The sequence below is a fragment of the Archocentrus centrarchus genome, chromosome 1, assembly GCF_007364275.1.
Source record: "Archocentrus centrarchus isolate MPI-CPG fArcCen1 chromosome 1, fArcCen1, whole genome shotgun sequence".
Classification (NCBI taxonomy): Eukaryota; Metazoa; Chordata; class Actinopteri; order Cichliformes; family Cichlidae; genus Archocentrus; species Archocentrus centrarchus.
The window spans coordinates 2,833,723-2,850,350 of NC_044346.1; the positions used below are offsets into that span (position 1 = coordinate 2,833,723).

At 41.5% G+C, this 16,628-nt stretch overlaps 2 protein-coding genes across 2 annotated transcripts in view; both read right to left on the bottom strand.

The window, feature by feature from the left end:
• Window positions 1-2,615, bottom strand: part of LOC115783825 (galectin-related protein-like) — a 14,123-nt gene extending 11,508 nt beyond the window's left edge. The window contains exons 1-2 of the mRNA XM_030734845.1: window positions 2,483-2,615; window positions 132-176 (exon numbers count right to left, since the gene is read on the bottom strand). Of these exons, the coding sequence (XP_030590705.1) occupies window positions 132-170 (39 nt within the window). The 5' untranslated portion in view covers window positions 171-176; window positions 2,483-2,615. The remainder of the gene's footprint in view (window positions 1-131; window positions 177-2,482) is intronic.
• Window positions 2,616-4,709: 2,094 nt separating this feature from the next.
• On the bottom strand, window positions 4,710-13,550 carry LOC115785638 (equilibrative nucleoside transporter 2-like). Its single transcript, XM_030737411.1, has 13 exons — window positions 13,405-13,550; window positions 10,146-10,198; window positions 9,986-10,067; window positions 9,634-9,782; window positions 9,274-9,413; window positions 8,926-9,060; window positions 8,430-8,527; window positions 8,104-8,173; window positions 7,909-8,000; window positions 7,607-7,715; window positions 7,301-7,386; window positions 6,142-6,335; window positions 4,710-5,479 (listed from the first exon to the last, which is right to left on the bottom strand). Exons 2-13 carry the CDS (start codon window positions 10,175-10,177, stop codon window positions 5,368-5,370), a joined length of 1,299 nt encoding a protein of 432 aa, XP_030593271.1. The 5' UTR covers window positions 10,178-10,198; window positions 13,405-13,550; the 3' UTR covers window positions 4,710-5,367.
• Between the last annotated feature and the right edge of the window lie 3,078 nt (window positions 13,551-16,628).

A 16,628-nucleotide genomic window follows, 5' to 3' on the forward strand; every position in this document is an offset into this window, starting at 1 on the left:
AGGTAAGAAAGCTTAAGTTGTTTCTAAACAGCCACCTGAGAAATAAATCTGAACTCAAAAGTGAAACGTAGTGCCTCTCCGTGGGTTATTGTCTCTGACCTGCTGACTGTTGCTCAGTTGCGGTAACTTACCTTCCTGCCCTGCGCTGTCAACCTGTGTGTTTCAGCCATGTTAACCTGAAGGGAACAAAACAGCAAAGAAATGAGCTGCAGATCCAGTTTGGCTGCCTCTCTATGAACTGTGACGCAAAGCTTAACCTGCCTACACACACACACACACACACAAAACTTTGATAATCAGCTGCCCTGCATGCCTTTCTCTTTCTAGTCAACAACAATCGAGCTCATTGTGAGATTACAGCTGCAGGCAAACCTAAATGAACTAAGACCACATCAATCTGGAGAAATTTTCTTCTACTTTTCTTCTCATTTACTTCAGTTTATCATGCACATATTTTGCCAAGAATTCTGATCAATAAATGTGTGTAAAAGAATGCAATCCATATAATCCACACACATAAATCACAAACTGTAGCTTTGATATGTTTTCCTAAGAACCACTTCAAGACTTGCATGACACCTACAAATTGTTTATTTAGCTGGAGTGAGGTTAGCTGGGATTGAGCTAACAGACACACGTGTGTGTGGACAGTTTGAGTGTCTGAACTCCACAAGGCTCCAAACTACACAAAGACTTCAAGAAACATCTGTCGACGAAGGCCGGAGACTGAAGGATCCACACCCTGTACACGATCAATCCAGGACTGAGCTGCAGCTATGCGGTGGCGGGCGACTAGTCGTCATCGCAGTAAAGGATGTGAGGAACTGCTGTGAATAAGAGCTGAGCCTCGGGCACCAAGAACCAGAACTCTCTTTGCAACCCGCTTACATTCTCCAGCTTGGCTACACAAACTTTTAACCCCAACATAACACCTGAGACCCTGTCGAGCCGACCCCGCAGGTGTCAGGTGTCTCTGGAGTTTTGCACTGATTGGTGTCGGTTTCCGCTGGGGCCCACACCAACGGGCTGCTGTTCCTTGCTGAGCCGAGTCTGACGCCATGCTCTCCGGGGGACTGTCTCTGTTTTCAAACAGTCACAGTTAGCATTCAGCTGTATTTAGTCACAGCTGTTTCAGCTCAGGTTGGTTTTAAACGCAGAGAAAACCAAGGTCATGTTGTTTTCAAACAGAAAGAGGGTGCCAGCAGTACTTCCCTCTCTTATATCATTTCAAGGTACTATTATTGAAACCTCATATATATATATATATATACTTCGGTATTGACCACCTGTTAAAGAAACTGAGGCTGAAACTGGGGTTCTTTTTCAGAAACAGATCATGTTTCTCTTTTACTGCAAGAAGACTTGTTGCTGCCACCTTTTTTACCCTCCTGGACTACAGTGACTCATTCTCTCCATCTGTTGGACTCTTTATCATGGGGCACCAAGATTTACAACTGTCTGTAAACCCCGTACACCACTGTACCTTACATTCACTAGTCAGCTGGTCCTGATTGGCCTCACGCAGAATGGTTTATTAGTATCATTTTATCTATAAAACTATCTTTGGTTTAGTCCCTTCTTACTTATCAGACATGTTATGTAAGCAGATTAGTCACAGTCTGCGATCTCTGGACTTTATTACATTTGTTGTTCCATCAGTTCGTCCAGAGCTTGGATAAAAAGCTTTTTCCTTTTCTGCTCCGTCTTCATGGAATACACCACAGAAGGATTTGCAGCTCTTTTAATGGATTTTGCTCGTTGACTTTAAAATACTTAGAAACAATTTTGTGAAATCATCACTGGGAACTTGTTCTTGTGTAGAACTGTGTTAACTATTTATTCACTATTTTATTGTTGTAAACTTATTATGTTGGTTTAATCGCTCTTGCAAATGAGACACTAAGTTTATTGGGGCTACCTGTATAAATAAAGGTTCAATTAAATAAAAAAAAAACCTTCATGTCTGATAATAAGATCATGGGGTCAATGGGAAAAGACCGAATTTGCTAGATGATGTGCTCTGTCAGCGCTCCACTAAACATTTGCATTACCTGACGGAGTTCTTAAACCAGGTAATCAAACTTGATTTGAGTTGCATTCACTATAAAAATGAATAATAAATAATAAAACTAGGAAGATGCAGGATCCATAAAAGCCAGGCTATAAATCTGTTAGTCCATCTCTCACTACTGGACTGATTTCCCGATCCTTTTTCTTTCCAACTGAGAGCACAAATCTTGGGGGAAAAAAGTGACAAACACAGAAAAAAAGGAGGAAATATCAACTATTTTTCAAGAAAAATTAATTTCTGAAGCTGTACGGTAGAACTGAGTCAAAACAAGTGATAAGAACAGAACCATTACACTTATTGGTTGTATTTTAATGGTTACTGGCTTTAGGTACACAACAGAATACATTCAATGTTGGTGCCTCATTTGAGATATGATGACATAAAGAACAGAAATAATCCATAAATACTCACCGTGTCTGCAGCTGAGCTGTGGAGCTTCTCCTGGAAATTATTCTTGTGGGTCTGTGGTCATGACATTTCATTTCTAATGTGATTTGGAGAACACTGAAAAGCTTCTTGTTGTAACTTTCCAATTCATTTTCTGTGGAATCGAAGAATGGGAGGAAACAGGGGGGCGTGCAGCCAAAGGAAAGGGCCGAGCTGCAGGAAAAGGGAAATGCAGGCAGCAGCAGAACAAGAGCGCTCAGTGTGTAGTGTTATTGTGTTTCTATGTGCTGAGCAGCACTGACAGCAGATCATCACTATCATTAAAACATCTGTCAGTGTATATTAACCTGCTTACAGTTTATTCTGAGTTGACTCAACAAACACTTATCAGTGAGTACGGATTCTGGTTTGTTGTGATGACAGATTGGTACAGCAGTTTATGAGAGCTGCAAATTATTGCATTCTGTGTTTATTTACATTTTTCCAACTTTGTGGATTTGGAGATGTACGCCAAGCAGAAGCAAAATCAAAAGAGAACAATGACTGCAAAAAAAAAACACACAAAGCAGCTGCAAAGACACATAAAGCTGCTCTAAACAGCAAAATGAGAGAGAGAGAGAGGACGGCTTTAAAGAAATACAGACTCATGACAGACACCAGCAGTGACTGCAAAGAACGGCAAAACTCTGAGACAAAGGCATACAAACCAAAGGCCACGCAAAATGACAAACCACACATACAGAATGGATGCAGCAGAATTTCAGACCTCTTTAAAGAGACAGAATGATGAAAATGTTTACAAATTATTAAAAGCAGATGCAAAATTAGTGCAGAGACACAAAACTATCCCCTGATAGAGAGACAAAAATAACATTCAGCGTTGGAGTACACAGCCAATAATTTCATTAGGTAGTTTATAGTTTATAGTCAGAGGACTGAACCAAATGTCTGGCTTCCTTTAACATTATCTAACATTCACACACACACACACACACACACACACACACACACACACACACACACACACACACACACACACACACACACACACACAAAGAGAGCTATCCTGTCGCCCTTCTCCCAACAGCACAACCACAGTGATGGAGGACAGTCACCCGTGGGAGAGATTCGTTGATTTTTATTTTGAGGTTGGTCTAAACTATAAACTCAAAATAAAAACTCAAGCTCTGTGTGTGTGTAGATGGGGGGGGGGGGGGGGGGGTCAAGTGAAGGAGTGAGAGAGAGACAGTCAGCATGCAGGTTCATGCCTGACTTCCTAGAAAGGTGCTATATAAATACATTTTCCTTCCTTCCTTCATGCTCGTACAGTTTTAGCGTTGTTACAGCCAACAGTAACCACTGAGTTATGATTAAAGACAACTTCTGCTGCTATCTCTCGCCCATCCTTTCATCATGATGACGGACGCTGTCGTATCAAGATTATTGTGGAAGGTCTTAAATTAAAATCTCACAAAAGTGTCTGTTTTCCTCCCATGTCCCTTCCAGGCCTCTGTGAAAAACAGAGACCCCCCCCCCCCCCCCCAGTTACACAGGTTAGTTAATGCCACGTTCTGCCAGCACTCTTCTCAATAACACAACAAATAATCATGATATTCGCTCATAACATGCGTTCCTCAAACAATGCAAAGATGCTTCAGATCGCTGAGGTGTGCACATATGTGTAATTAAAAGCATTGCACTTCTCCAGGAGAGGGCGCTATAACTGAAGCTTTGAGTGATGAACCCATTTTGGAAACAAGTGGTTCATAAAAGCTTTATTTGCCCATCACTAGCCCAAGGTTCAGTAGTTTGTCCAAGGAATCCTGCTTGGGCAGAAACGTGGAGTACGAGCCAGGGATCATCCACCTCCCTCGACCACCTGAACCAGAGATGTTAACATTCATCCCTTTTTCTCTGCTTGGAAAATTTAATTATTTCTGGTCTACCTTATAAAGTTTGGGTAATTATTTTGTGACCTGTGTCACAAAGTAAAGTACACTACAGTAATAATCAAATAATTTATAATAGAATACATATCTGGAAACAAATTACAAAACATTTTAAGCTTTAGGTCATTTTTATTATGAACAGCAGCAAACATCCTTTGCTCTTTCCAACTCAAACTGAGACCGAGTCGGAAAATCTGGGTCTGAAAGTTGGGAATAGGTGAGACAGACTGAACTCTGACATCAGAGGTCACGGCCGGGTCATCAAATACAACAGGACTCACTGAGCCTTTGAACAGTTTATTATAAATAAATAGAGATACAGTGACAGTAAAGCAAAAATGAGGTGCCATGTTGAACAAGCTTTTTAAAGGTCTCATAAAAAGTTTGAAAACATTAAAAAAAATTAACACGCAACATATAAAATTACAAAAACACAAATAACTTTTAAGCAAAGTGTAAAAAGTATAAAATTATTTTAAAAAGAACTGGCGTGAAAATATTTGAACAAGTAGTGCAACATAAAGCACATTAATATAAAAAACACTCAAATATAGTAAAACGTCAGAGAAAGATAAACACAGTAGAATAAAGTAAAGATGTAAAAAGCCATGCCCACTCATAAAAAACCCCCAGAAACCTCTCTGTGGTGAAAACAGCAGGAGAGAAAATGTTTCAGTTTCGCTGCATCGATGAAATTTCCCTCAAATCTAATTTACAGTACAGTGATCATGTAAAATCCTGCTGCACCAACCTGAGCCTGAAACACTTCACCTTCAAACATTCCTGGAAGCACGGAGAGTAAAACATTCATTTAGAAATCCTGAATGTCAACAAAAGGACAGATACTGAAATTCATAATGAAACATGTCTGATAACGGACAGGCTCTAAGTGCTTTTACTGTGGTCATTCTTTATATAACATCTGAGCAGATGAAACTGAGGTCTACTCATCCCTTTGATCTAAACCAGTTTTCCCAGTGGGAATGAGAGCGATGCTCCCAGAGACAGACCCAGAACCAGGAAGAAGGTCATCAAAGAGCCAGCTGTCTCACAGTCCTTAGACTGCACCAACCTGAAGCAGAGACAAACACACAGTTACAGCACAGTGTCCACCACACAGCCAACACTAAACACAGGTCACATCTGCATCAGCACATCAGTGCTGAAGTGCCAGAGTCGCCCTCTCGTCTCTGTCCATCTTTAGTTTACTTTGTTTTATTCTGAAGGTTAGCTCCACATGTCAGGACATTCTTCCTGTTCGAACCACGGGACTTTCACACCCACCCCGCCTGGGGCATGTTCAGTCAGAAAATTATTCTGAATTTCTTTGTTTTCCTTCACTAAAGTTTGTGGGTTGAGTGACATGTTTCCCAGGAATGCTGTGCGTTGGGCTCTGAGGCGTGTGTCAGCAGGTGTTGTGTTCTCAGTCGGCGGTAACGTGCATATAAACCCTGCCACCCATAAAGGCAGTCTGCAGCTTGGGCAGATCCACTGTGTTTGCCGCACTTCTGCTGAAATAAATCCTGTGCTACATTTTATGCGCAGCTCAAAAATGTGTAAACATGTGGGAGCTGTGATTGGTTTTCACCTCCTTTCAGGTACAAACATTTAACTTTAAATGGAATCAGAAACTGTTACTCATTGTAACCAAGTTGTGGAACGCTCCACGTGTTAGAACACAAACTGAGGTTGATCATTCATGAGGTACTGCATTGGTGTCTGTTGAATACTCACTGTGGAGCATAGGCCATGCAGAGGCTCGCCAGGTATCCATTAGAGAAGGAGAATAGAGCCATGATGACCACAAAGGCGCAGTCATGATGGAAGAGGGCGATTTTGGAGTCCTGGATGTTACATAACATGAGCAGAGGGATGAAGACCAGGCGGGAAAACACAGCAACAGGAAGCCAGAGACTCTTCTTTGATGGCTGTACAAACATTCAGAAATCATTAAGAAGACTGCAGCATTGCAACTTCAGTCAGACTTAGTGTAACAAAATGATTCAATGTGTGATTTGATCTATTAAATCAATTCAGTTTGATTTATACAGCACCAAATCACAACAAACAGTCGCCTCAAGGCGCTTTTTAACTGTCCAAGTGTCCATTTTCTTCCGCTCTGCTGGGCCAGGTCGTGGTGGCAGCAGCCTAAGCAGAGAAGCCCAGACCTCCCTCTCCCCAGTCACCCGCACCTCCTTTCAATGTGGAGGAGCAGCAGCTCTACTTTTGAGCACCTCCCAAATGGCTGCGCTCTTCACCATGTCTCTAAACGAGAGGCCAGCCACCCTTCGGTGGAAGCTCATTTCTGCCGCTTGTATTCGCGATCTTGTTCTTTCGGTCACTACCCAAAGCTCGTGACCATAGGTGAGGGTAGGGAAGAAGACTGACCAGTAAATCGACAGCTTCACTTTCACACTCAGCTCCCTCTTCACCACGACAGACCGGTGCAGTATCCGCATCACTGCAGATGCAGCCCCGATCAGTCCCGCTCCCTTCTCCCCTCACTCGTGAACAAGACCCCGAAATACTTAAACTCCTCCACCTGGGGCAGGAACTCGTCCCTGAGCCGGAGTGGGTGCTCTACCCTTTTCCGGCTGAGGAACATGTCCTCAGACTTAGAGGTGCTGATTCGCTTTTTAACTGATGCAGTAAACTGCAACATTTATCCTTGTTAAAATACACTAAAACTAAGTAAATTTTAATGATTTTTAACAATCAAATTTCTATTCATTGAATTTCCTGGGCAGTTAAGCATATCAGGAAAGGGCATTTTTCACAGGATTTCCGTGAGCTGGAAAAAGCACCTCCAGTGCTCTAGAAACAATATCCCATTGGTAGGTTGAGTTCTATGTTAAAAGCATGTGAGTTTGTGGAGGATGGGCTGCAGACTCACCCACTGGATGAGGTATGGGGTGGTGCGGCCGGCCAAGTCCATGACGTTGAAAACAATGAAACAGCAAACACAGGTGAACACTTTGTCTGTTAGAAACAGAGAGCAGAGGAGAGACTATGAAGGATTCATTGGTAAGACAAGTATGTTGACCTAAAGTTTTCTGTGCCACTCTCTTTTAGCCCGGTTGGATCATCATGGTGACTTGTGCTGAACATATAACCTGATCTGGAGCAGTAAAATGTGTATGTCACATGTCCAGTCAGAGCCCTTTGCAGCCTGTCTTACAATATTACAATGGTGTCTCACCCCAGTCAGGGTAGTTCCCGTAGACGGTCTTAACACGCACAGTGATGACAGGAAACACTGACAGGGTGACGGCAAAGACACACGTCACACACAGAGCCATCAGCCAGATCTGAGAAACACAGGAAGGTGTTAGTCAGTGATCCCAACAACAAGCTGTTTGGTAAGATTATAGCAGAGCCTAATGCATGAAGACAAACTCCAGAAATGCCCAGAGCCAAAGAGAATGTTGCTTCTCTAAGGTTAGCAAAAGATTATCAGCTGTTTGAAAAACCAAACACCAACAAAAGAAAGCTAATGTTCACCTTCTTAAAGACAGCCAGGACCGAGGAACGCTCCACGCTCTCCTCGAGCTTATCAATCCTCCCGTTGGCCTCGAGGTCTTTTTTATTTTTTTCTTTAAAAGAAAAGAAGAAAAAAGGATCAGTTGAAACCCTCACTGACACTGAACTTAGGTCAGCAAAATATACATAATTCTGAATAAAATTATAAGAACCAACCTGTGCTGCCAAGGAGCTCCTTCTCCACTATATCAGACTGACGTCTGTTCAGATAGAAATCAGCAAATTCCTGCAGGGAGTCAGATTGTAATGTGTCAGCGTTCGTCCACTGAGGTGATGCATATGCATCAAAGACATTTTTATTCAGTGTTTTAGATGAATAAATACATAACTCATCCTTTTAAACAAAGTTACTTTGTTCCTATTTTTTAGTTTACATATGACGTAAGCTAAAAATCAGGCTTCCCAGAGTATGAAGATTTATTTCACTGCGATTGTTTTTATGGCCTTTTGTGAAATTGATTTTGTGTGTGAAGCCTTCTCACCAGGTGTGGCAGCAGCAGGTAGCATAGAAGAGTCCCCAGAGTGGCCACACATGGTGTGATGAAGTATCCCAACGCAGCTGAGCTTTCATCTGGTTTACCTGCAGGCAAACAGCTTCCTTTACACCCCCACACTCCACTATAGGTCATAAATACATCTATTTATGAAAATAGGGCTGTAACCACAACCGGTTACAAATAAAAAAAAAAAAAAAGATAAGGAAAAGCACAAAACAAGAGTAAACATCAGAGTGGAAGTCCATCGCTGTCGACAGCTCGTGGAGAGTAAAGGCATGAATTAAACTGCTGGGATGCTGAACTGGAAAGTTTATTCTAGACTGGTAAGATATAATCAGTTAATGCTAATGTATCCATGTAAAAAACAGCTTATAATAGGAGATTTCTGTCTAATATTTCCACTCAGGATCGAACTAAAGGTCCAAAACATTTTAACACAGTTGTTGTCAGCACAGGTGCTTTTAGGAGGATCAGTACTTACCTAAAATAGAGACGAGCATGGCGACGGCAGCAAAGATTCCAGCCAGGCCCTGACCGCTCATGAACAAAGTGCTGTAGCGAGAAGGAAACAGGCCGACCATCCCAAACAGACTGCCCTGCAGCACTGCACTGAACACTGTGCATGCACAAACACATTAGTTACATTGTGATTAGGACTCTGTGTAAGTGTTTCATGCTAGTGAATGTAAACAATGGTAAAACTTGGTGAATGTTGAATTTAATGCTCCAGGCTGTGATTTGCCAAATGGAACGTTTGTGAATCAGATACAAAAACATGTTGGCATGGAGAATATCAGAGTGATCACGTGAATCATCTGAGTAAACTTACTGTTAATGAACCAGATGGTTGCCATAGTAACGGAAAAGAAGTTGTCCGGCTCCATGGGCACCTGGACCAGAGCAGCAGTGAGAGAGAAGAGGAAGAAGATGCCGACGAGGCTGAAGGGCACGCGGATGCGCTCCCTCACCCTGCAGAGAGACACGGCTCCATTACCATCAGCCAACAGTGGAGACGGTCTTTATTTTTCAGTTAAACCGGCTCCTGTGTAATTATGGTCTGTATGCGAGGGTTCACCAGGTTAAAACTAACTTAAAGTTGCAGAAGTCTTAATGGCACGCTGTGACAAAGCTCAGCTCTGCCTTTTGTTATTGTGGCTCAAACCTTAAAGTTGAACCTTTGAGCACTCACCACTGATGCAGGAAGGAGTTGAGCAGGGTGAACAGCAGCAGGGGCAGCTGGGAGAGCAAAGCCATCCAGCTGTCATAGTTGTAGTTTTTGGGTGAAGTGCCTGACGTGCCATTTGAGATGATGTTCTCTGTGAGGCGTCCATTGAAATACTTAAAGAAGAAGAAGAATCATTTAGTGTGCAATAGCATACTGTACATGCTGTGATAGTATTAAAAAAAAAAACAACAAAGAACATGAGCCATTTGAGCCCCTTTACTTACTCAATAAATAAATGTATGTATGTAGGTGTGTAACTTTTAGAGACAAAGACTTTGTTGCCATGAAATTGTGATAAAGATGATAAAGATGAAACCTGAGAGGCCGTGATGAAAAAGTTCCAGGGAAGCAGCGTTCCCAGCCCGAGCACAAAGATAATGAGGGCCACGGCCTGACCGCTGTGAAACCAAAACACAAGTGGGTTAAAGCAGGAAGATTCCTTTATATGTGCGCGTATGTCAGGACATCAGACTCACCGATCGGTGGGTGCATTCTTTTCATTCCACATCCTGCTGGTTCTGTGACGTCTCTGCGGATGTCAACACACGATTCTTAATAATAATAACAACATCTCAAATGATGCGTTTCCAGCACATGTGCTGATTGAATACGTCCTCCGCTCACTGTAACTACGGGAATTTACCAGTCGCACATCAGAAATGAAGCCTTTAGTCCACACAGTGTTTTAAAAATCAAGCAGATTCTCTGCACCATTCCTTTATCGGTCTTCCTGCCCTTTGATTTGGCTTCTGCAAGTCTCCTTCAAGGAAAAGACTTTACAAAATGTAAAAATTCATCACCATTATTAAGTATGACGTTGACTTAAGTTTGACAGTTAAAGTTGACAGTTAGTCAATATAAAAGAGTTTTCAGACTCTAGTGCATTGACAGTTTTCATGTTCATAGGTCTGTTTGAGGGCACAGAGCTGCACACTGACCTGAAAATCATTCCCAGTATTTTTAAATCCGCCTGTGCCGACTCACCAATCAAAGGAAAAACTGCTCTCATCAGTGAAAACCCCAGCTCTGAGCCCTAACCCTGTGGTTTAGAGACAATCCAAGCTCCAGTGTATCCTCTGCTAAAGGCAGCAATAAAGGAAGCATTGAAGCTCCTTTCCTTAGTATTTGGAGAATTATGGCAGGCCGTTTTAACATAAAATCCGATTCACCACACTTACATTCCAGATATCTGAAATTGATTTATAACTAGACGTATTAGTAAATTGAGATATCTCTAATTATGTTTTGACTAGACAAAATACCTATTAATTCTAATTAAAGATATCTTAAATTACACCATATTTCAAGATATCTTAAATGTATTTTTAGATAGGTGATAAATAGTTTTGACTAGTGCAAATTAAATTCTAGATATCCTGAAAGCAAATAATGATTAGGCAAAACTAAATTAGAGATATCTAGAACTGTAATTTTGACTAGTCAAAATGCCTTTTCAGATATCTCAAAATGAATTACAGATATCTTGAATTAGACGGCTTTTCTATTTAAGATATCTTAAATTAACGTTCTGACTAATCAGAATGACGTTTCAGATATCTTGAATTACGGAGCCTTTTGGCGGAATTATTATAAGGCAGTTTGTTAAAACGGCCTGCCATAAAATCAGAGATTCTGTGCAGATTTCTGAAGCAGTCTTTAAGTACACGATATCCCATACTGAGGAGCTCTTTCTGTATTGTTGCATTTTATTACAATTTTGTCCACAACGGCCACCTGAAATTCTACACAGGCAATTGTTTGGAAAGCTCAGTACAGCACAAGGGGGCCTTCACGCAATCGTTAAATTCAGATATCTAAAAGGTAATTTTGACTAGTCATAATTACTTTTTAGATATCTTAAATTGTAATTACGGATGTGTGACCTGTCAAATGACAAATCCGGTGACGTAATTTGAGATATCTTGAAAGGAATTTTGAATCTTCAAAATGTAATTGAAGATATCTTGAATTATTATTCTTACTAGTCAGAATGTAATTGCGGATATCTTAAATTACCATTCTGGATAGTCAAAATGTAGTTTTGTCTAGTCAAAATGCAGTTTTAGAGATCTGAAATGTAATTACGGATAGTCAGACAAACTGATTTTATGTTAAAACGGCCTGCCATAGTTTCGCTTCTCCTTTCCCTTTGTTTACCTCGGGCCCGCCGGCGCCGAGTTCAAAACCACCGCCATTCGCGGACTTTTACCGTTACCATTACCGTAATAACCCTATGTTGGGTATGAAGCGCAATTTCTCAGCTTACGGAAGCCGTTTGATTTTTTCCGATAGGACAAACGATCGCGTGATTACGGTAATTCACAGTGCGTTTGATCAGACATCTCAGCCGTCTTAACCGTTCACTGCAAGCAGTGTTGCCAAGTCCGCTTATTATAAGCGACTTTGGGCTTGTTTTTTTCGAGAGTCGCTTGTAAATCTCGTGAGTCGCGGGTTGCGGTTTTTTGGGCTTGTTTTTGAACGTGGAGTTGCTTATTTGGGCTTGACTTTCTTTCCAAGTGAAACTCCTTGAATATCTCTCGGCGCTCTATATTAAAGCAAAAGACGAGTGGTAGGTAGTTTGTCCCTTACAAGCCCCCGTTTCCTGTTTATCGCTCCTGCACAAGTTGACCGGGCGTACACCCAAACAAACACTCATAACAGCCCAGAGTGAGGAGGCAGCGCAAGAATGAGCTCCAGTAAGTGGGGAAAATATAGAGAAAAATATAATAAAGAGTGTGAGAAAGAGAGCACACTTACAGAATGGATCCGAGCTCAGATGACAGTGGCGCTAAAAGTGGGTATGCACTATATGCAGTGCATAAGGGCGCCACACAAGAGGGCTGCGCCAAAACGATGTGACGAAATTATTTCGCTAGTCGGCATTTTCTGTATTTAACAGCTGTGCATATGAAATGATCAGTAACAGAGGAACGGCGCTGATTAGGCACCCCTGTGCTCCTTCACCTCCCCTCCTCCTGCACCCCCCCCCCCCCCCCAAAAAAAAAAAAATAAAATTGTATCAGCATACACCTCTGAAAGTAGCTGCGGTCCTAATGGGAGACGTACCAAAGGCATTCCCCAGATTTTGCAAGTGTGAAATATGTGCTCACCATGCTGATTTAGTTCAACATGCTGATACAGAGAAGCACACACACACAAAAACTGCACCCTTCTGTTCTATGAGGCTAAGAACCATGGGTTTGACTGCTCCAACACACAATGAGACCAAACAAAGAAGTGAGCTATACTGTTATAGAGATATACTGTTCAAAAGCGGCCTCAGTTTTACACAATGTTGTGGATTGCCAGCTGGGCTTCTTTTGGGCTTGTTTTCATAGAGCTTGTTGCTTGTTTCTGTCGCGAAATCTGGCAACACTGACTGCAACTAAGGGCAGGTAACAGGTGCGTCGGCAGCGATCATTCGCTGTTAGTTTACATTTCAAGCACACTAAACCCGCGAAACATTTCCCAAATCAGTCACATGGTACGGCCAGGTCTACCTTGTGAGGAGAGTCGAAGCTACAATCACCTTTTGGCTGTGATTTTTTATATAGAGATATATAATATATGTAAAAATATATGCTGGGTCCGTAAAGATCGGCGTCTGCGCGCGCGCATGTTATGCAAAAAGCAAAGAATACATTTGAGCTAACACTATGTGATAGAAACATAATAAACATGCGAAACACTGTTTAAGCATGATAATGAAAACAAAGCAGCACAGTGTCAGCTCACCTGAGACTCAAAGTAGCTCGTCGCCCGGATTCAGCTGAATGAATGAAAACTGAACTTGCCGCCAGTTTGAGTTTCCCTCCGCCTGCGTGTCATTTCACAGTCACCTCCTGTGGGAGGTGTAATCAGTGACCGCACAAAAGCCTCGCTTAGCCGCGGTCACTGATTACACCTCCCACAGGAGGTGACTGTGAAATGACGTGTATCCGCCTGCACGACTGTGTAATGACGTGTGTAATGACGTGCAGGCGGAGGAAAAATGAAGATCAAATAACAATTTCAGGCTTCTAATTTAACAACAAAAAAAAAAAAGTCCCAACATGAAAAGGTAGATAACAACCTACAATGTATTTTGATACACAAATTGAAAACTGAATATAAATTTTAGGGCTGCAACGAATAACTCAAATAGTTCGATTAATAAAAATCCTCGACACAAATTTGTTGCTTCAATGTTTTTAACTCTGCAGCTCAGGTGTCTCCATGCGGAGCATTTCATCCACATTAGCGACATTAAAGGACTCTGTCGCTGTGGCGGATTTCCATCATTTGGAAAAAACGACCCTTACGCGAGTGGATCATCGCTGACAAGTTTTTCCACGCCCCCACTGCTCTGTGCTGTGTGTGTGTGTGCACGCGTGCGTGTTGTGCAGAGAATGTCAGTCTTTACTTCAGCTGTAGCCACCAGGACGGCTGCTATAACCACAGTTTGCTATTAGCACTAGCGATCGTTTGATGGCGAACCCCCCCTTCAGTACCGAGGGGCTCTATTTTTAGTGAGAGGTCTATTTTTAGTCGCTAATCAGGGTTTAAAGAAAATTGCTAACATTTATTGAGAGTTTGGTAAATTACGTTGCAAGTTGACATTTTAACTTTTAACAGCTAGACAAAGTATGCAGAGTTCAATTCCTGTTGAAATCACAATTTAGGGTGCCTCTTACACTACTGTAAAATGAAACTTTTACTGTAATTCTATCACAAGAAAAAAATGAAGTAACAGTAACCATGTAATAAAATTACTGTAAAATTGTGATAAAATCACAGTAAAATTGTAATGAAATTACAGTACAGTAAAATTGTAAAAAAAAATTACAGTAAAACTAATAGAATTACAGTAACGTAATAAAATTACAGTAAAACTAAGAGAATTACAGTAAAATTGTAAATAAATTACAGCCAAATTGTAATAAAATTACAGTAAACTGTAATTAAATTACAGTAAGGTTACTGTAAAAATTACAGTAACTGGCTGGCAACCCTGCTGCCAGTAGTTTACTGTAAATTCTACAGTCACTTTTTTAACAGTGTAGGCAAAACTAAATTAAAGATATCTAGAACTGTAATTTTGACTAGTCCAAATGCCTTTTAAGATATCTCAAAATGAATTACAGATATCTTGAATTAGACGGCTTTTAACATTCTGCGTAGTCAGAATGACGTTTGAGATATCTTGAATTACGGAGCATTTTGGCGGAATGTGTGGCGGGGCCAAGATGGCAGCGTGATAACACGTAGCTCTCAGCACCAAACCTTAATATAAACTTTCCACCTTTGTAAGCAAAGTTTATTCTAAATATACTCCTGCTTGAACTAAGTCTGACAACCTTTGGAGCCTTAAAAATGCCCAAGACAGCCAGAAAAAGTGACACGGTGAGACGCGGTGAGAAACAAAATCAAGCTAGCATCGCAGCTAACGACCACAACTATAATGGCAGCACGGACTGCTCGGTGCTTCCGCCGAATGAAGAGGACTTCCCGCCGCTGCCGATCACCCCAAGTAAGCCTCCTGCTGCCAAGAAACCCACTCTACTCAAATCCCATGACACAGACGTCTTTGGCTCGGACAATGCTGTCCGCACGTTATCAAACCTGATCAATTCCAGAAGCGACGCGTTCAAGAGCTTGGTAGACACCATTCGCACTGAGTTAAAAGTGATGAACGAAAAAATGACTCTAATTGAAAAACGAGTGGAGAAGAATGAGGCGTCAGCTTTGAAATGCTTTATACGCATCGCTGACCTGGAAAGCTATGGCAGGCGGTGGAACCTGAGGCTGCAGGGACTTCCAGAGGACGAAAAGGAAAATGTACGTGCGGAAGTCATCAGTATATGTCAACAGGTGCTTCCATCTGAGAAAGAGAAACTTCTCGACGCCATAGATGTAGCTCATCGGCTGGGGAAAAGGCGCCATGACAACCCGAGGCCTCGTTGTGTTATCATCAGGTTTGTGTCCCGGCGGCACAGGGAGGAGCTGTGGAAAGCAGCGAAGAACAGTGCCTTTCTACAGTCAAGAGGTCTGCGCTTCACGGAGGACCTGACCATGGAAGAAAGGGAGCACAGACAAAAACTGTGGCCCGAGATTAGGAAAGAAAGAGGAAGGGAAGACGGCCTACTTCGTTGGGGGGAGAGGTTTTATCAACGGCTCAGAGATACAGCCATACTGGTGAAGAGAAACTATTTATCCTAAAGAAGTATGGCAGCTGTTTAACCAATTTTCTCAGGCTCATTTTGTTCTTAGGTTCGTCTGCCTGGAGTATAGTTAACCACCATTTTCTTTAAAAAAAAATAAAGAAATAAAAAATAAAGAAATAATAATAACAAGGGGGGATTAGAAGTCGTTAACACTGTTTATTCTATCCCTAATAGAGCTGTGTTTTCTAAAGGGGGGGGGGGGGGGGCTCTATATACATATTTAATTGTTTAAGGCTTTATTCTAAATTTAAGGAACTCAAAAGGAAAATAAAAAAGTTTTACTGAGTTACTGTTGCACTTTTCCTGTTTAGTGTAATATAGAATATTGGTGCTGATCTCAACGTTGCACACTAAAACTACTTAAGGTTTACTTCATGTTTTCTCTTTGTTTACTATTGTTTAATTCTGTTAAGTCTATCTCTAATATCTCTTAATGCTAGGGGTTTGCGTAACAATGTTAAGTGCAAAGCTTTATTTCTTTTTGCCAAGCAGTTCAGATCAGACCTTGTCTATCTACAAGAATCACACTCTGTGCCAAATGATACCAACTACTGGAAATCACAGGGGGTAACTCCATTTGGCTTTCTCATGGCACAGAGCATTCAGCGGGCGTCACTACATTAAAGAACAGGTTTAATGGGGATGTTTTATGTACTAAGTGTGACCCTGCTGGTCATTTCATTTGCCAAACCATACAATGTAACGACCAAATATACATAATATGCAACATATATGGGTTCAATTCAAGACAGGAAA

What these genes read in the sequence shown, in the direction of transcription:
- LOC115785638 (XM_030737411.1), bottom strand. Translation starts at nt 10,177, where the DNA reads ATGTGGAATGAAAAGAATGCACCCACCGATCG. An exon ending in AACCATCTGGTTCATTAACA is followed by an intron (nt 9,061 to 9,273) that starts GTAAGTTTACTC and finishes GTGCATGCACAG; the next exon opens with TGTTCAGTGCAGTGCTGCAG. An exon ending in TGCATGGCCTATGCTCCACA is followed by an intron (nt 5,480 to 6,141) that starts GTGAGTATTCAA and finishes TCTCTGCTTCAG; the next exon opens with GTTGGTGCAGTCTAAGGACT.